Source organism: Aulonocara sp. 'chitande type north' Nkhata Bay, linkage group LG2 (genome assembly GCF_057382095.1).
Source record: "Aulonocara sp. 'chitande type north' Nkhata Bay isolate Kocher_YH1m ecotype deep benthic linkage group LG2, A_spYH_male_GT1.1, whole genome shotgun sequence".
Lineage (NCBI taxonomy): Eukaryota > Metazoa > Chordata > Actinopteri > Cichliformes > Cichlidae > Aulonocara > Aulonocara sp. 'chitande type north' Nkhata Bay.
In genome coordinates this window covers 28,450,244-28,471,254 of record NC_141345.1, presented here as the reverse complement: position 1 = coordinate 28,471,254, position 21,011 = coordinate 28,450,244, and the positions used below count along the sequence as shown (strand labels likewise).

The 21,011-nt window shown below is 42.7% G+C and overlaps 1 protein-coding gene across 4 annotated transcripts in view; it reads right to left on the bottom strand.

Moving 5' to 3' along the window:
- Positions 1-100: 100 nt before the first annotated feature.
- Positions 101-21,011, bottom strand: part of ahnak (AHNAK nucleoprotein) — a 32,798-nt gene continuing 11,887 nt past the window's right edge. Inside the window, exons 6-7 of one of the 4 annotated variants that reach the window (XM_086257984.1) lie at positions 11,195-20,978; positions 101-10,498 (exon numbers count right to left, since the gene is read on the bottom strand). In XM_086257984.1, coding sequence (XP_086114110.1) covers positions 1,023-10,498; positions 11,195-20,978 — 19,260 coding nt within the window. In that variant the 3' untranslated portion in view covers positions 101-1,022. Of the gene's footprint in view, positions 20,979-21,011 lie in introns of all 4 variants that reach the window. The other 3 variants (XM_086257983.1, XM_086257985.1, XM_086257982.1) reach the window with 3 other exon arrangements.

Genomic DNA, 21,011 nt, shown 5'->3' with positions numbered 1-21,011 from the left:
GTTAGTGGGGTTAGTTTAATTGACGATTCTAAATTGCCCATACGTGTGAATGGTTGTGTTACCCTAAATAGCAACATATACTGATTTTCTTTTAAAACACTTTGAATTCAAAAAGTTTTTTTATTTAGTTTATTTGGCAGATTGCACACACAAAAATAGACCCAAATAATGATCTCTCTTGCATCTAGTCAATACTATTTCTTTGTCTATCAACAAAGAATTTGTATGCAAACAAATTAACATCAAGGGGGTACTATTTGTGACACTTAATGCAAGCATATGGTGTGTATACAAAGAGAGAGAGTGACAGAATGAAATAAAATCATTAAACAGACCATTAATGAGTGACAATAACACATGATTAGGAAAGAGATCCTGTTTAAAATAACTGAACCAAATGAATATTTGTGGTAAACGGCAAATTTAAGCAAATACATTTTGTTTAAAATGAACAGAATACTACTGACAGCACTTGAAAATGTAAAAACAGTTGCAGTATTGGTATATACATTATCACTCTTTACAATGTGTTATAAAAAGGCATCTTTACTTACTGATTATATATTATTAAAGTTTGAAAATAAAATCACTCCCTACTTAAAAAGGTAACTGTATTTGAGTGAATAAACAACATTTTAATCTTTAAAAAAAACATATTGGTTCTGTGCAATAGACCCCTGGACACAAATATACCACAACCATTCATTAACATTTATTTAATAGAATGAAAAAGAACACAGTGAGAAAACCCTGTAACAAACTATTGATGTGAGATGGCATATATTTATTAAATCTGGACTATATACAAAAAACAATATTTATTATTACAAATTAATCTTATTTACAGTTTGAAGGGATTTTAAACAATCTCATGCACTTCTGTTTGATTACTAAAAGATATTCATAATTAACCACACTGAGATGATTGTGCATGTCTCCTTAGGTTTTAAAGAAACAAAGAGCAATTTTCAATATTAGGAGAAAACATTTGGTTGCAATTGAGGTTTTAATTTGTCTCTTTATCACTTTGTGGGTGAAACTGATAGCTCAACTTTGGGGAACCTGAAACCACCTCTTGAACCACTATCACTGCTAGAGGATGAAGACAGTCTTGATTTTTTAGCAGGTAGCGAAACACCTGCACTCCCCTCCATTCGTGCTTCACTGTCATCTCCCAGTGTCACTTCATATGAGCCCTTTGACTTTGAACCAAAACCTCCAAAAGTACCAAACTTAAGCTTGCCTTTCTTTCCCTTGACCTTGCTTCCGAGATCTAAAGAAATGTCACCACCTTCAGCCTCTAATTGAGCTGAAGGAGAACTAACTCCCCCCTCATCACTGAAAGAGGAAGATCGATGTCTTGATTTCTTAAAAAGATCAAGTGAGGCCGATTTGCCTTTAGTTGACAAACCCAGTCCAGGATCACCCTCTAATTCTATTTTTCCACCCATCATTTCCCCAGAATGTACACTTAGCTCTTTAGAGGTCTTACCTGCTTTTCCACTGCTACTTAATTCTGCCTCTGATCCGTGAAGGTCACTTACACTACTGCCCTTCGCTTTTGATTTGCCAAAAATTTTTGGCATCTTTACCTTAACTTTGCCTTCTTGTCTCAGCTCTGGACTGGGAACCTCAATATTTTGAGAACTGACTTGGCAACTAATAGATGGAGATTCTGTCTTGATGTCTACACTAGCTGCAGGTTCTGATTCAATATTTCCTCCACTTTCTTTGGTTTCCACCTGTGGCAACACAATGCCAAACTTTGGCATTGTGATTTTGGTAAATGTGACTTTACCCTCTGGGTACTGAAGGCCACCACTTGCACTTCCTCCTGAAGCACTTGCGTTTATTTCTGAATCAGTCCCGCTTTGCATTTTAATATTAGAAGATTTTACTTTCATGTTCGACCCTTCCAAGTTAACATTTGCACTATGACTGCCAGAGCCATCAATGGCAGATAAAGATCCATCTCCTTTTAGTTTTGGTGATTTTATATCTAATTCTACATCAGGAAAATGAAGCTTTCCAAACCGAGACTTCTTTGTTTTTGTTCCTTTAGCATAACTGTTTGTTATGTCTGCATTGATTTCTGTTGATGGTGTTTCTATGTCAACATCAGGTTTCTTTGCCTTTCCTTTAACTTTTGGAAGTTTAAATTTTCCTTTTTTCCCTTTTACATTGATGTCAATATCAGGGGCATCAACACTTGCGTCAGTGTCTGGGAAACTAACTTCTGTTTTGAGACTTTTTGGTGCTGTACTGGGCATCTTGATATTGGATTTAGACTCTTCGAGAACTGGGGTTTTCATTGCAAACTTAGGACCTTTAAACTTAGGAAAGGTAACAGCAGTCTTTTCATCATCATTAGAGATGTTAGCATTTGGACCTTTTATGTCACTTTCAAACATGGGCACCGATGCATCCACTTCACCTTTAACTTTAGGCCCTTTTAGGTCAATTCCAATATCGGATGTTTTAAATTCATTGTTGGGTTTGGGAATGTTAATGTTAATGTCGGGGCCCTGCAACTTAGGTCCAGACAATGATGGAAGTTTCATTTTGGGTCCTTTTGGTTTTGCATAGGAACATTCAACTTCGGGCACTGTAATATCAACTTTCGGTGTTTTTACATTGATATCGGCCTTGGGAAGGTGTATGTCAGCATCTGGACCCTCAACCTTTGGACCTTTCAAACCAAAAGATGGCATTTTAATACTGGGCATATTAAGTGCACTTTTGGGTCCTTGAATGTCAATCTCTGGACCTTGGATATCCATCTTGGGGCCTTTGATGTCTCCCTCAACCTTTGGAGCTGAGACATCTCCCTTAACTTTGGGGCCTTTCAAATTAATGTCGAAGTCTGGTAGACTGGGTCCTGAAAGTGATGGAAGGTTGAACTTTGGCCCTTTCAATTTTACATCAGGACCTTCAAGGTCTGGTCCACTAATATCAACTCCCGGTGCTTTCACTCTTCCTTCAATCTTTGGAACATCCACCTCACCTTCAACTTTGGGGCCTTTCAGATTGAAATCCACATCAGGCATGGAGATTTTGGGCCCGGAAATACCTGGCATCTTGAATTTTGGTCCTTTGATCTTTCCACTCGGACCCTCGATATCGAAGTCCGCTCCTTTAATGTCAACTTCCGGGGCTTTGATGTCAATATCCCCTTTAGGAAGGCTGACATCAACATCTGGACCTTCAACTTTTGGGCCCTTCATACCAAAGCCTGGCATTTTGAATTTGGGCATTTTAAGTCCTCCCTTGTGGCCCTCAATGTCAACATCTGGTCCCTCAATGTCCACCTTGGGTGCCTTTATGTCTCCCTCAATCTTTGGAACGGACACATCAACATCTCCCTTGAGTTTGGGCCCTTTCAAATTAATGTCAAAGTCGGGTAGGCTGGGTCCTGACAGTGATGGCAGTTTAAATTTGGGTCCTTTTAGTTTGGCATCAGGGCCTTCGATTTCTGGTCCACTAATATCAACATCAGGTCCTTTCACATTGAAATCAGCTTTGGGAAGGTTTATGTCAACATCTGGACCCTCCACCTTTGGACCTTTAAAGCCAAATGTTGGCATTTTAATTTTTGGCATTTCAAATCCACCTTTTGGACCTTCAATGTCAACTTTCGGTCCCTCAAAGTCGACTCCTGGTGCTTTCACTTTTCCTTCAATCTTTGGAATATCCACCTCACCTTCAACTTTGGGGCCTTTCAGATTGAAATCCATATCCGGCATGGAGATTTTGGGCCCGGATAAACTTGGCATCTTGAATTTTGGTCCTTTGATTTTTCCACTCGGACCCTCCACATCAATATCGACTCCTTTAAAGTCAACTTCCGGGGCTTTGATGTCAATATCCCCTTTAGGAAGGCTGACATCAACATCTGGACCTTCAACTTTTGGGCCCTTCATACCAAAGCCTGGCATTTTGAATTTGGGCATTTTAAGTCCTCCCTTGTGGCCCTCAATGTCAACATCTGGTCCCTCAATGTCCACCTTGGGTGCCTTTATGTCTCCCTCAATCTTTGGAACGGACACATCAACATCTCCCTTGAGTTTGGGCCCTTTCAAATTAATGTCAAAGTCTGGTAGGCTGGGTCCTGACAGTGATGGCAGTTTGAACTTGGGTCCTTTGAGTTTGGCATCAGGGCCTTCGATTTCTGGTCCACTAATATCAACTTCAGGTGCTTTGACATTGAAATCAGCTTTGGGAAGGTTTATGTCAACATCTGGACCCTCCACCTTTGGACCTTTAAAGCCAAATGTTGGCATTTTAATTTTGGGCATTTCAAATCCACCTTTTGGACCTTCGATGTCAACTTTTGGTCCCTCAATGTCAACTCCCGGTGCTTTCACTTTTCCTTCAATCTTTGGAATATCCACCTCACCTTCAACTTTGGGGCCTTTCAGATTGAAATCCACATCAGGCATTGAAATTTTGGGCCCGGATAAACTTGGCATCTTGAATTTTGGTCCTTTGATCTTTCCACTCGGACCCTCGACATCAATGTCAGCTCCTTTAATGTCAACGTCGGGTGCTTTGATGTCAATATCCCCTTTAGGAAGGCTGACATCAACATCTGGACCTTCAACTTTTGGACCCTTCATACCAAAGCCTGGCATTTTGAATTTGGGCATTTTAAGTCCTCCTTTGTGACCCTCAATGTCAATATTTGGTCCTTCAATGTCCACCTTGGGTGCTTTTATGTCTCCCTCAATCTTTGGAGCAGACACATCAACGTCTCCTTTGAGTTTGGGCCCTTTCAAATTAATGTCAAAATCTGGTAGGCTGGGTCCTGACAGTGATGGCAGTTTGAACTTGGGCCCTTTCAGTTTTCCATCAGGCCCTTCAACTTCTAGTCCACTAATATCAACTTCAGGTGCTTTGATATTGACATCAGCTTTGGGAAGGTTTATGTCAACATCTGGACCCTCCACCTTTGGACCTTTAAAGCCAAAAGATGGCATCTTAATATGTGGCATTTCAAATCCACCTTTTGGACCTTCAATATCAACCTGGGGACCTTTGATGTCAAGTTCAGGTGTTTTGAACTTTCCTTCAATCTTTGGAACATCTAAATCACCTTCAACTTTGGGGCCTTTCAGATTGAAATCCACATCAGGCATTGAGATTTTGGGCCCAGATATACCTGGCATCTTGAATTTTGGTCCTTTGATCTTTCCACTCGGACCCTCCACATCAATGTCTGCTCCTTTAATGTCAACGTCGGGGGCTTTGATGTCAATATCCCCTTTAGGAAGGCTGACATCAACATCTGGACCTTCAACTTTTGGACCCTTCATACCAAAGGATGGCATTTTGAATTTGGGCATTTTAAGCCCTCCTTTATGGCCCTCAATGTCAACATCTGGTCCCTCGATGTCCACCTTGGGTGCCTTTATGTCTCCCTCAATCTTTGGAACCGACACATCAACATCTCCCTTAATTTTGGGCCCTTTCAAGTTAATGTCAAAGTCTGGTAGGCTGGGTCCTGATAATGATGGCAGTTTGAATTTGTGACCTTTGAGTTTGGCATCAGGCCCTTCAACTTCTGGTCCACTAATATCAACTTCAGGTCCTTTCACATTGGCATCAGCTTTGGGAAGATTTATGTCAACATCTGGACCCTCCACCTTTGGACCCTTGAAACCAAATGTTGGCATTTTAATTTTGGGCATTTCAAATCCACCTTTGGGGCCCTTAGCATCAAACTCTGGACCTTCGATATCTACTTCCGGTACCTTTATTTCTCCTTGCATTTTTGGAATTTTGATGTCACCTTCAAGTTTAGGACTTTTCAAGTTAAAATCCACATCCGGCATGGAGATTTTTGGCCCGGATATACCTGGCATCTTGAATTTTGGTCCTTTGATCTTTCCACTCGGACCCTCGACATCAATGTCAGCTCCTTTAATGTCAACTTCCGGGGCTTTAATGTCAATATCCCCTTTAGGAAGGCTGACATCAACATCTGGACCTTCAACTTTTGGACCCTTCATACCAAAGCCTGGCATTTTGAATTTGGGCATTTTAAGTCCTCCCTTGTGGCCCTCAATGTCAATATCTGGTCCTTCGATGTCCACCTTGGGTGCCTTTATGTCTCCCTCAATCTTTGGAACGGACACATCAACATCTCCCTTGAGTTTGGGCCCTTTCAAATTAATGTCAAAGTCGGGTAGGCTGGGTCCTGACAGTGATGGCAGTTTGAACTTGGGTCCTTTGAGTTTTCCATCAGGGCCTTCAACTTCTGGTAGACTAATATCAATTTCAGGTGCTTTGACATTGACATCAGCTTTGGGAAGGTTTATGTCAACATCTGGACCCTCAACCTTTGGACCTTTGAAGCCAAATGTTGGCATTTTAATTTTGGGCATATCCAGTCCACCTTTTGGGCCTTCCAAGTCAATCTCTGAGCCTTTTATATCCACCTTAGGTACCTTTATTTTTCCTTCAGCCTTTGGTATATCAACATCACCTTCAAATTCAGGACCTTTTAGTTTGAAATCTACGTCTGGCATGGAAATCTTTGGTCCTGAGATATTTGGCATCTTGAATTTTGATCCTTTGATCTTCCCACTTGGACCCTCAACGTCAATATCAGGTGCTTCTATTTTCACTTCCGGTGTCTCTATTTCAGTCTTAGGTGTTGAAACATTTATATCAGCATCTGGACCTTCAACTTTTGGACTTTTAAATCCAAATTTTGGCATTTTGAATTTAGATCCTTTGGCTTTTGGTGTAGACAGTTCCAAATCAAGGTCAACACCCTCAAGGCTGCCAGTTTTTCCTTTGAGGTTGATGTCGCCTTGTGGCAATTTCAACTCACTGTCTGGTGCATTTAGCTTTGGACCCTTGAAACCAAACCTTGGCAGTTTGAATTTCATTTTCTTTGAACCAGTTTCTGGAATATCAATTGAAGCATCTGGTCCCTCAATTTCAGGTTTTGATAGTTGAAAATCCCCCTTCATATCTCCTTTCAACTTTGGTCCCTTTAAATTGATGTCAACATCTGGCAGGGACATTTTGGGTCCACTAATTGTTGGAAACTTTACCTTGGGCCCTGAAAACTTTCCCTGTGGAGAGCCAATGTCCATCTTGGGACCGTGGACATCTACTTCAGGGATTTTAATATCGCCTTCAATCTTTGGAGCTGACACATCAACATCTCCCTTGAGTTTGGGCCCTTTCAAATTAATGTCAAAGTCGGGTAGGCTGGGTCCTGACAGTGATGGCAGTTTGAACTTGGGTCCTTTGAGTTTGGCATCAGGGCCTTCAACGTCTGGTCCACTAATATCAACTTCAGGTGCTTTGACATTGAAATCAGCTTTGGGAAGGTTTATGTCAACATCTGGACCCTCCACCTTTGGACCTTTAAAGCCAAATGTTGGCATTTTAATTTTGGGCATTTCAAATCCACCTTTTGGACCTTCGATGTCAACCTTTGGTCCCTCAATGTCGATTCCCGGTGCTTTCACTTTTCCTTCAATCTTTGGAACATCCACCTCACCTTCAACTTTGGGGCCTTTCAGATTGAAATCCACATCAGGCATTGAAATTTTAGGCCCAGATATTCCTGGCATCTTGAATTTTGGTCCTTTAATCTTTCCACTCGGACCCTCGACATCAATGTCCACTCCTTTAATGTCAACTTCGGGGGCTTTGATGTCAATATCCCCTTTAGGAAGGCTGACATCAACATCTGGACCTTCAACCTTTGGACCTTTCATACCAAAGCCTGGCATTTTGAATTTGGGCATTTTAAGCCCTCCTTTGTGGCCCTCAATGTCAACATCTGGTCCCTCAATGTCCACCTTGGGTGCCTTTATATCTCCCTCAATCTTTGGAACTGACACATCAACATCTCCCTTGAGTTTGGGCCCTTTCAAATTAATGTCAAAGTCTGGTAGGCTGGGTCCTGACAGTGATGGCAGTTTAAACTTGGGTCCTTTGAGTTTTGCATCAGGGCCTTCGATTTCTGGTCCACTAATATCAACTTCAGGTCCTTTCACATTGAAATCAGCTTTGGGAAGGTTTATGTCAACATCTGGACCCTCCACCTTTGGACCTTTAAAGCCAAATGTTGGCATTTTAATTTTGGGCATTTCAAATCCACCTTTTGGACCTTCGATGTCAACTTTCGGTCCCTCAATGTCAACTCCTGGTGCTTTCACTTTTCCTTCAATCTTTGGAATATCCACCTCACCTTCAACTTTGGGGCCTTTCAGATTGAAATCCACATCAGGCATTGAAATTTTGGGCCCGGATAAACTTGGCATCTTGAATTTTGGTCCTTTGATCTTTCCACTCGGACCCTCGACATCAATGTCTGCTCCTTTAATGTCAACTTCGGGTGCTTTGATGTCAATATTCCCTTTAGGAAGGCTGACATCAACATCTGGACCTTCAACTTTTGGACCCTTCATGCCAAAGCCTGGCATTTTGAATTTGGGCATTTTAAGTCCTCCTTTGTGGCCCTCAATGTCAACATCTGGTCCCTCGATGTCCACCTTGGGTGCCTTTATATCAGCCTCAATCTTTGGAACGGACACATCAACATCTCCCTTGAGTTTGGGCCCTTTCAAATTAATGTCAAAGTCTGGTAGGCTGGGTCCTGACAGTGATGGCAGTTTAAACTTGGGTCCTTTGAGTTTTGCATCAGGGCCTTCGATTTCTGGTCCACTAATATCAACTTCAGGTCCTTTCACATTGAAATCAGCTTTGGGAAGGTTTATGTCAACATCTGGACCCTCCACCTTTGGACCTTTAAAGCCAAATGTTGGCATTTTAATTTTGGGCATTTCAAATCCACCTTTTGGACCTTCGATGTCAACTTTCGGTCCCTCAATGTCAACTCCTGGTGCTTTCACTTTTCCTTCAATCTTTGGAATATCCACCTCACCTTCAACTTTGGGGCCTTTCAGATTGAAATCCACATCAGGCATTGAAATTTTGGGCCCGGATAAACTTGGCATCTTGAATTTTGGTCCTTTGATCTTTCCACTCGGACCCTCGACATCAATGTCTGCTCCTTTAATGTCAACTTCGGGTGCTTTGATGTCAATATTCCCTTTAGGAAGGCTGACATCAACATCTGGACCTTCAACTTTTGGACCCTTCATGCCAAAGCCTGGCATTTTGAATTTGGGCATTTTAAGTCCTCCTTTGTGGCCCTCAATGTCAACATCTGGTCCCTCGATGTCCACCTTGGGTGCCTTTATATCAGCCTCAATCTTTGGAACGGACACATCAACATCTCCCTTGAGTTTTGGCCCTTTAAAATTAATGTCAAAGTCTGGTAGGCTGGGTCCTGACAGTGATGGCAGTTTAAATTTGGGTCCTTTGAGTTTGGCATCAGGGCCTTCGATTTCTGGTCCACTAATATCAACTTCAGGTCCTTTCACATTGAAATCAGCTTTGGGAAGGTTTATGTCAACATCTGGACCCTCCACCTTTGGACCTTTAAAACCAAATGTTGGCATTTTAATTTTGGGCATTTCAAATCCACCTTTTGGACCTTCGATGTCAACTTTTGGTCCCTCAATGTCAACTCCTGGTGCTTTCACTTTTCCTTCAATCTTTGGAACATCTAAATCACCTTCAACTTTGGGGCCTTTCAGATTGAAATCCACATCAGGCATTGAAATTTTGGGCCCGGATAAACTTGGCATCTTGAATTTTGGTCCTTTGATCTTTCCACTCGGACCCTCGACTTCAATGTCAGCTCCTTTAATGTCAACTTCGGGGGCTTTGATGTCAATATTCCCTTTAGGAAGGCTGACATCAACATCTGGACCTTCAACTTTTGGACCCTTCATACCAAAGCCTGGCATTTTGAATTTGGGCATTTTAAGTCCTCCTTTGTGGCCCTCAATGTCAAAATCTGGTCCCTCAATGTCCACCTTGGGTGCCTTTATATCTCCCTCAATCTTTGGAACGGACACATCAACATCTCCCTTGAGTTTTGGGCCTTTCAAATTAATGTCAAAGTCTGGTAGGCTGGGTCCTGACAGTGATGGCAGTTTGAACTTGGGTCCTTTGAGTTTGGCATCAGGGCCTTCGACTTCTGGTCCACTAATATCAACTTCAGGTCCTTTGACATTGAAATCAGCTTTGGGAAGGTTTATGTCAACATCTGGACCCTCCACCTTTGGACCTTTAAAGCCAAATGTTGGCATTTTAATTTTGGGCATTTCAAATCCACCTTTTGGACCTTCGATGTCAACTTTCGGTCCCTCAATGTCAACTCCTGGTGCTTTCACTTTTCCTTCAATCTTTGGAATATCCACCTCACCTTCAACTTTGGGGCCTTTCAGATTGAAATCCACATCAGGCATTGAAATTTTGGGCCCGGATAAACTTGGCATCTTGAATTTTGGTCCTTTGATCTTTCCACTCGGACCCTCGACATCAATGTCTGCTCCTTTAATGTCAACTTCGGGTGCTTTGATGTCAATATCCCCTTTAGGAAGGCTGACATCAACATCTGGACCTTCAACTTTTGGACCCTTCATGCCAAAGCCTGGCATTTTGAATTTGGGCATTTTAAGTCCTCCTTTGTGGCCCTCAATGTCAACATCTGGTCCCTCGATGTCCACCTTGGGTGCCTTTATATCACCCTCAATCTTTGGAACGGACACATCAACATCTCCCTTGAGTTTGGGCCCTTTAAAATTAATGTCAAAGTCTGGTAGACTGGGTCCTGACAGTGATGGCAGTTTAAATTTGGGTCCTTTGAGTTTGGCATCAGGGCCTTCGATTTCTGGTCCACTAATATCAACTTCAGGTCCTTTCACATTGAAATCAGCTTTGGGAAGGTTTATGTCAACATCTGGACCCTCCACCTTTGGACCTTTAAAGCCAAATGTTGGCATTTTAATTTTGGGCATTTCAAATCCACCTTTTGGACCTTCGATGTCAACGTTTGGTCCCTCAATGTCAACTCCTGGTGCTTTCACTTTTCCTTCAATCTTTGGAACATCTAAATCACCTTCAACTTTGGGGCCTTTCAGATTGAAATCTACATCAGGCATTGAAATTTTGGGCCCGGATAAACTTGGCATCTTGAATTTTGGTCCTTTGATCTTTCCACTCGGACCCTCGACTTCAATGTCAGCTCCTTTAATGTCAACTTCAGGGGCTTTGATGTCAATATTCCCTTTAGGAAGGCTGACATCAACATCTGGACCTTCAACTTTTGGACCCTTCATACCAAAGCCTGGCATTTTGAATTTGGGCATTTTAAGTCCTCCTTTGTGGCCCTCAATGTCAAAATCTGGTCCCTCGATGTCCACCTTGGGTGCCTTTATATCTCCCTCAATCTTTGGAACGGACACATCAACATCTCCCTTGAGTTTTGGGCCTTTCAAATTAATGTCAAAGTCTGGTAGGCTGGGTCCTGACAGTGATGGCAGTTTGAACTTGGGTCCTTTGAGTTTGGCATCAGGGCCTTCGACTTCTGGTCCACTAATATCAACTTCAGGTCCTTTGACATTGAAATCAGCTTTGGGAAGGTTTATGTCAACATCTGGACCCTCCACCTTTGGACCTTTAAAGCCAAATGTTGGCATTTTAATTTTGGGCATTTCAAATCCACCTTTTGGACCTTCGATGTCAACCTTTGGTCCCTCAATGTCAACTCCCGGTGCTTTCACTTTTCCTTCAATCTTTGGAATATCCACCTCACCTTCAACTTTGGGGCCTTTCAGATTGAAATCCACATCAGGCATTGAAATTTTGGGCCCGGATAAACTTGGCATCTTGAATTTTGGTCCTTTGATTTTTCCACTCGGACCCTCGACATCAATATCTGCTCCTTTAATGTCAACTTCGGGTGCTTTGATGTCAATATCCCCCTTAGGAAGGCTGACATCAACATCTGGACCTTCAACTTTTGGACCCTTCATACCAAAGGATGGCATTTTGAATTTGGGCATTTTAAGTCCTCCTTTATGGCCCTCAATGTCAACATCTGGTCCCTCAATGTCCACCTTGGGTGCCTTTATATCTCCCTCAATCTTTGGAACGGACACATCAACATCTCCCTTGAGTTTGGGCCCTTTCAAATTAATGTCAAAGTCTGGTAGGCTGGGTCCTGACAGTGATGGCAGTTTGAACTTGGGTCTTTTTAGTTTGGCATCAGGGCCTTCGATTTCTGGTCCACTAATATCAACTTCAGGTCCTTTGACATTGAAATCAGCTTTGGGAAGGTTTATGTCAACATCTGGACCCTCCACCTTTGGACCTTTAAAGCCAAATGTTGGCATTTTAATTTTGGGCATTTCAAATCCACCTTTTGGACCTTCGATGTCAACCTTTGGTCCCTCAATGTCAACTCCCGGTGCTTTCACTTTTCCTTCAATCTTTGGAATATCCACCTCACCTTCAACTTTGGGGCCTTTCAGATTGAAATCCACATCAGGCATTGAAATTTTGGGCCCGGATAAACTTGGCATCTTGAATTTTGGTCCTTTGATTTTTCCACTCGGACCCTCGACATCAATATCTGCTCCTTTAATGTCAACTTCGGGTGCTTTGATGTCAATATCCCCCTTAGGAAGGCTGACATCAACATCTGGACCTTCAACTTTTGGACCCTTCATACCAAAGGATGGCATTTTGAATTTGGGCATTTTAAGTCCTCCTTTATGGCCCTCAATGTCAACATCTGGTCCCTCAATGTCCACCTTGGGTGCCTTTATATCTCCCTCAATCTTTGGAACGGACACATCAACATCTCCCTTGAGTTTGGGCCCTTTCAAATTAATGTCAAAGTCTGGTAGGCTGGGTCCTGACAGTGATGGCAGTTTGAACTTGGGTCTTTTTAGTTTGGCATCAGGGCCTTCGATTTCTGGTCCACTAATATCAACTCCAGGTCCTTTGACATTGAAATCAGCTTTGGGAAGGTTTATGTCAACATCTGGACCCTCCACCTTTGGACCTTTAAAGCCAAAGGTTGGCATTTTAATTTTGGGCATTTCAAATCCACCTTTTGGACCTTCAATGTCAACCTTGGGTCCCTCAATGTCGACTCCCGGTGCTTTCATTTTTCCTTCAATCTTTGGAATATCCACCTCACCTTCAACTTTGGGGCCTTTCAGATTGAAATCCACATCAGGCATTGAAATTTTGGGCCCGGATAAACTTGGCATCTTGAATTTTGGTCCTTTGATCTTTCCACTCGGACCCTCCACATCAATGTCTGCTCCTTTAATGTCAACGTCGGGTGCTTTGATGTCAATATCCCCTTTAGGAAGGCTGACATCAACATCTGGACCTTCAACTTTTGGACCCTTCATACCAAAGGATGGCATTTTGAATTTGGGCATTTTAAGTCCTCCTTTGTGGCCCTCAATGTCAACATCTGGGCCCTCAACGTCCACCTTGGGTGCCTTTATGTCTCCCTCAATCTTTGGAACTGACACATCAACATCTCCCTTGAGTTTGGGCCCTTTCAAATTAATGTCAAAATCTGGTAGGCTGGGTCCTGACAGTGATGGCAGTTTGAATTTGGGTCCTTTGAGTTTGGCATCAGGGCCTTCTATTTCTAGTCCACTAATATCAACTTCAGGTCCTTTGACATTGACATCAGCTTTGGGAAGGTTTATGTCAACATCTGGACCCTCCACCTTTGGACCTTTAAAACCAAATGTTGGCATTTTAATTTTGGGCATTTCAAATCCACCTTTTGGACCTTCGATGTCAACTTTTGGTCCCTCAATGTCAACTCCCGGTGCTTTCACTTTTCCTTCAATCTTTGGAATATCCACCTCACCTTCAACTTTGGGGCCTTTCAGATTGAAATCCACATCAGGCATTGAAATTTTAGGCCCAGATAAACTTGGCATCTTGAATTTTGGTCCTTTAATCTTTCCACTCGGACCCTCGACATCAATGTCAGCTCCTTTAATGTCAACTTCGGGGGCTTTGATGTCAATATCACCTTTAGGAAGGCTGACATCAACATCTGGACCTTCAACTTTTGGACCCTTCATACCAAAGCCTGGCATTTTGAATTTGGGCATTTTAAGTCCTCCTTTGTGGCCCTCAATGTCAACATCTGGTCCCTCAATGTCCACCTTGGGTGCCTTTATGTCTCCCTCAATCTTTGGAACGGACACATCAACATCTCCCTTGAGTTTGGGCCCTTTCAAATTAATGTCAAAGTCTGGTAGGCTGGGTCCTGATAGTGATGGCAGTTTGAACTTGGGTCCTTTGAGTTTTGCATCAGGGCCTTCTATTTCTGGTCCACTAATATCAATTTCAGGTGCTTTGATATTGACATCAGCTTTGGGAAGGTGTATGTCAACATCTGGACCCTCCACCTTTGGACCTTTAAAGCCAAATGTTGGCATTTTAATTTTTGGCATTTCAAATCCACCTTTTGGGCCTTCGATGTCAACTTTTGGTCCCTCAATGTCAACTCCCGGTGCTTTCACTTTTCCTTCAATCTTTGGAATATCCACCTCACCTTCAACTTTGGGGCCTTTCAGATTGAAATCCACATCAGGCATTGAAATTTTGGGCCCGGATAAACTTGGCATCTTGAATTTTGGTCCTTTGATCTTTCCACTCGGACCCTCCACATCAATGTCAGCTCCTTTAATGTCAACGTCGGGGGCTTTGATGTCAATATCCCCTTTAGGAAGGCTGACATCAACATCTGGACCTTCAACTTTTGGACCCTTCATACCAAAGCCTGGCATTTTGAATTTGGGCATTTTAAGTCCTCCTTTGTGGCCCTCAATGTCAACATCTGGTCCTTCAATGTCCACCTTGGGTGCCTTTATGTCTCCCTCAATCTTTGGAACGGACACATCAACATCTCCCTTGATTTTGGGCCCTTTCAAATTAATGTCAAAGTCTGGTAGGCTGGGTCCTGACAGTGATGGCAGTTTGAACTTGGGTCCTTTGAGTTTGGCATCAGGGCCTTCGATTTCTGGTCCACTAATATCAATTTCAGGTGCTTTGATATTTACATCAGCTTTGGGAAGGTTTATGTCAACATCTGGACCCTCCACCTTTGGACCTTTAAAGCCAAATGTTGGCATTTTAATTTTGGGCATTTCAAATCCACCTTTTGGACCTTCGATGTCAACTTTTGGTCCCTCAATGTCAACTCCCGGTGCTTTCACTTTTCCTTCAATCTTTGGAATATCCACCTCACCTTCAACTTTGGGGCCTTTCAGATTGAAATCTACATCAGGCATTGAAATTTTGGGCCCGGATAAACTTGGCATCTTGAATTTTGGTCCTTTGATCTTTCCACTTGGACCCTCGACATCAATGTCAGCTCCTTTAACGTCAACGTCGGGTGCTTTGATGTCAATATCCCCTTTAGGAAGGCTGACATCAACATCTGGACCTTCAACTTTTGGACCCTTCATACCAAAGCCTGGCATTTTGAATTTGGGCATTTTAAGTCCTCCTTTGTGGCCCTCAATGTCAACATCTGGTCCTTCAATGTCCACCTTGGGTGCCTTTATGTCTCCCTCAATCTTTGGAATGGACACATCAACATCTCCCTTGAGTTTGGGCCCTTTCAAATTAATGTCAAAGTCTGGTAGGCTGGGTCCTGACAGTGATGGCAGTTTGAACTTGGGTCCTTTGAGTTTGGCATCAGGGCCTTCGATTTCTGGTCCACTAATATCAATTTCAGGTGCTTTGATATTGACATCAGCTTTGGGAAGGTTTATGTCAACATCTGGACCCTCCACCTTTGGACCTTTAAAGCCAAATGTTGGCATTTTAATTTTGGGCATTTCAAATCCACCTTTTGGACCTTCGATGTCAACTTTTGGTCCCTCAATGTCAACTCCCGGTGCTTTCACTTTTCCTTCAATCTTTGGAATATCCACCTCACCTTCAACTTTGGGGCCTTTCAGATTGAAATCTACATCAGGCATTGAAATTTTGGGCCCGGATAAACTTGGCATCTTGAATTTTGGTCCTTTGATCTTTCCACTCGGACCCTCCACATCAATGTCAGCTCCTTTAATGTCAACTTCGGGGGCTTTGATGTCAATATCCCCTTTAGGAAGGCTGACATCAACATCTGGACCTTCAACTTTTGGACCCTTCATACCAAAGCCTGGCATTTTGAATTTGGGCATTTTAAGTCCTCCTTTGTGGCCCTCAATGTCAACATCTGGTCCCTCAATGTCCACCTTGGGTGCCTTTATGTCTCCCTCAATCTTTGGAACGGACACATCAACATCTCCCTTGAGTTTGGGCCCTTTCAAATTAATGTCAAAGTCTGGTAGGCTGGGTCCTGACAGTGATGGCAGTTTGAACTTGGGTCCTTTGAGTTTGGCATCAGGGCCTTCTATTTCTAGTCCACTAATATCAACTTCAGGTGCTTTGATATTGACATCAGCTTTGGGAAGGTTTATGTCAACATCTGGACCCTCCACCTTTGGACCTTTAAAGCCAAATGTTGGCATTTTAATTTTGGGCATTTCAAATCCACCTTTTGGACCTTCGATGTCAACTTTTGGTCCCTCAATGTCAACTCCCGGTGCTTTCACTTTTCCTTCAATCTTTGGAATATCCACCTCACCTTCAACTTTGGGGCCTTTCAGATTGAAATCTACATCAGGCATTGAAATTTTGGGCCCGGATAAACTTGGCATCTTGAATTTTGGTCCTTTGATCTTTCCACTTGGACCCTCGACATCAATGTCAGCTCCTTTAATGTCAACTTCGGGTGCTTTGATGTCAATATCCCCTTTAGGAAGGCTGACATCAACATCTGGACCTTCAACTTTTGGACCCTTCATACCAAAGCCTGGCATTTTGAATTTGGGCATTTTAAGTCCTCCCTTGTGGCCCTCAATGTCAACATCTGGTCCTTCAATGTCCACCTTGGGTGCCTTTATGTCTCCCTCAATCTTTGGAACGGACACATCAACATCTCCCTTGATTTTGGGCCCTTTCAAATTAATGTCAAAGTCTGGTAGGCTGGGTCCTGACAGTGATGGCAGTTTGAACTTGGGTCCTTTGAGTTTGGCATCAGGGCCTTCGATTTCTGGTCCACTAATATCAATTTCAGGTGCTTTGATATTGACATCAGCTTTGGGAAGGTTTATGTCAACATCTGGACCCTCCACCTTTGGACCTTTAAAGCCAAATGTTGGCATTTTAATTTTGGGCATTTCAAATCCACCTTTTGGACCTTCGATGTCAACTTTTGGTCCCTCGATGTCAACTCCCGGTGCTTTCACTTTTCCTTCAATCTTTGGAATATCCACCTCACCTTCAACTTTGGGGCCTTTCAGATTGAAATCTACATCAGGCATTGAAATTTTGGGCCCGGATAAACTTGGCATCTTGAATTTTGGTCCTTTGATCTTTCCACTCGGACCCTCCACATCAATGTCAGCTCCTTTAATGTCAACTTCGGGGGCTTTGATGTCAATATCCCCTTTAGGAAGGCTGACATCAACATCTGGACCTTCAACTTTTGGACCCTTCATACCAAAGCCTGGCATTTTGAATTTGGGCATTTTAAGTCCTCCTTTGTGGCCCTCAATGTCAACATCTGGTCCCTCAATGTCCACCTTGGGTGCCTTTATGTCTCCCTCAATCTTTGGAGCGGACACATCAACATCTCCCTTGAGTTTGGGCCCTTTCAAATTAATGTCAAAGTCTGGTAGGCTGGGTCCTGACAGTGATGGCAGTTTGAATTTGGGTCCTTTGAGTTTGGCATCAGGGCCTTCGATTTCTGGTCCACTAATATCAACTTCAGGTCCTTTCACATTGACATCAGCTTTGGGAAGGTTTATGTCAACATCTGGACCCTCCACCTTTGGACCTTTAAGGCCAAATGTTGGCATTTTAATTTTGGGCATTTCAAATCCACCTTTTGGACCTTCAATATCAACTTTTGGTCCCCCAATGTCGACTCCTGGTGCTTTCACTTTTCCTTCAATCTTTCGAACATCCACCTCACCTTCAACTTTGGGGCCTTTCAGATTGAAATCCACATCAGGCATGGAAATTTTAGGCCCGGACATACCTGACATCTTGAATTTTGGTCCTTTGATCTTTCCACTCGGACCCTCCACATCAATGTCTCCTCCTTTAATGTCAACGTCGGGTGCATTGATGTCAATATCCCCTTTAGGAAGGCTGACATCAACATCTGGACCTTCAACTTTTGGACCCTTCATACCAAAGCCTGGCATTTTGAATTTGGGCATTTTAAGTCCTCCTTTGTGGCCCTCAATGTCAACATCTGGTCCCTCAATGTCCACCTTGGGTGCCTTTATGTCTCTCTCAATCTTTGGAGCGGACACATCAACATCTCCCTTGAGTTTGGGCCCTTTCAAATTAATGTCAAAATCTGGTAGGCTGGGTCCTGACAGTGATGGCAGTTTGAATTTGGGTCCTTTGAGTTTGGCATCAGGGCCTTCTATTTCTGGTCCTCTAATATCAACTTCAGGTGCTTTGATATTGACATCAGCTTTGGGAAGGTTTATGTCAACATCTGGACCCTCCACCTTTGGACCTTTAAAGCCAAATGTTGGCATTTTAATTTTGGGCATTTCAAATCCACCTTTTGGACCTTCGATGTCAACTTTCGGTCCCTCAATGTCAACTCCCGGTGCTTTCACTTTTCCTTCAATCTTTGGAATATCCACCTCACCTTCAACTTTGGGGCCTTTCAGATTGAAATCCACATCAGGCATGGAAACTTTGGGCCCGGATATACCTGACATCTTGAATTGTGGTCCTTTGATCTTTCCACTCGGACCCTCAACATCAATGTCCGCTCCTTTAATATCAATGTTGGGTGCTTTGATTTCAATGTCACCTTTAGGAAGGCTGACATCAACATCTGGACCTTCAACCTTTGGACCTTTCACACCAAAGGATGACATTTCAACTTTGGGCATTTTAAGTCCTCCTTTATGACCCTCAATATTAACATATCTTCCTTCAATGTCCACTTTTGGAGCTTGTAGGTCTCCCTCAATCTTTGGAGCTGATACAGTAACATCTCCCTTGAGTTTTGGCCCTTTTACAGTGTTGTTGAACTCCTCCAATTTGGGTCCCCGTGATGATGATACATCGACTTCAGGTGCTTTAACATTAATTTCAGTCTTGGAAAGGTTAATATTCACATCCTGACCTTCAGGCTTTGGACCTTTTATGCAAAGAGATGGCATTTTAATATTGGACATAATAAGTCCACTGGTTTGGCCTTCACTGTCAATTTCTTTTCCTTCAATCTTCATTTTTGGAGTTTTTATATCCCTCTCAAGGTTTGGTACATCAACATTTCCCTTCATTTTGGGACCTTTCACACTCATGTCCAAATCTTTCAGTTTAGTTCCCGACAATGATGGTAGTTCTATTTTTGATCCTTTGAGATTCACATCAAGGTCTTCTGTGTCCACTTGCGGTCCTGTAATATCAAAATCAGGTGCTTTAACATCAATACCAGTCCTGGGAAGGTTTATCTCTAGACCTTTGACATCAATCTCGTGTGTTTTTATCTCCCCTTTTATCCCTGCTTTATTTTCAACTTTAGGTATTTTGGTGTCAGTTTTGGATTTGGAAAGTTTTAGATCAACATCTAGACGCTCTGCTTTTGGAACTCCAAATTCTGCAGCAGGCACTGTGACATTTACTTGTGTTCTTTTAATATCAACACTGGGTCCTTTAATTTTTACATCCTTACTGTCAATAGAAGGTTTTATTGCTTTAATGTCAGCTTCAGGAATTTGTACATGAGCGTTTGTTCCCTCTTTCCTCTCAGTGTCTGTATTTGAACCTTTAATGTCAAATTTCAGTCCTGCTGTTTTTCTCTCACCAGTTAAATCACCTTTTCCCTCAACCTTGTTCAGCCCAGATATGGATGGAACATTAACATCCATTTTGTATTTGCTATCAGTTGTTGGGAGTTTGATTTGAATATTAGAGTTGATTTCAGCACTTCCGATGTCACTTTCAGACTCTGAATGTCTTACACTCAAAACTGACCCTTCAGTGTTGGCTTTGGGGCCCTTGATCTGAACACCGGCTCCTTTGATGTCCAGTTCAGATTTTTTTGAAGAAAGTCCCAAGGTAACATTATCTAATGTTATTGTTGATTTTTCTATCCTGCCATCTTTCAAATTTGCACCAGTATCTGTCGACCCTCCTATTCTGATATGTGGAATGTCAGTACTACCTGATCCTTTCGTCTGCAGGGGACTGATTGTAATTCCAGATATCTTAACTTTTGTCCTCTCATCTAAAGTACTGTCTGAACTTCCCATCTGTGTTTTCTCTGTGGTTGCAGTCAAAATTTTCATTCCTTTTCCTGGTAAAGACAGTCTACCCGACCCTCCGTTTTCATCAGTTGAAATTATCCCAGCACCCCCTGACCCAGCTGTAACATGGCTGCCAGCAGTGTTTTTGTTGTCTCTTAGTGTCACAGTCATTTCTGAATCCTGAACACTTTCATCTCCTTGCTCACTACTCCCTCTTGAAGTTTCAGTGCCTTCATGGCATTTACTACCTGTTACTCCAAAGCTAGGAACCTTAAATCTAAGATCACTTCTTTCTTTTTCCTCTCCTATATGCGTTGTAGTTTGAACCCCACCATTGCCCCAGCGTGTCACAGTGGAAGTGATATTTGGCCCAGTGTAAGTTATGTCGCCTGACTCAAAAACACCTTCTTCTGCTCCCATTTTACCTGAAGGGCTGCCATGTGAGATTCTGATATGAGAAGATCCATCTCCAGATTCGTGCCTTAGCCCTTTGACGTCTGGGCTTGAAAGTTCAAGTTGCTCACTTATGCCACTTGGCATATCTACTGTGTAAGTAGTGATACGACGAGTGATGGTAGTAATTGTGCTGCCATCGCTGCTTGTGCTGCTGTGCCGCTCCGTGCGAACATCCACTCCCTCTGCAAGGTCTTCAGATTTCAGCCTTGGTTTTATCTTTCTTGTGTATATTCGCTTATAATCTTCATCATCCCCACTCTGTTGATTGAATGACACAAACATGCAAGTGTT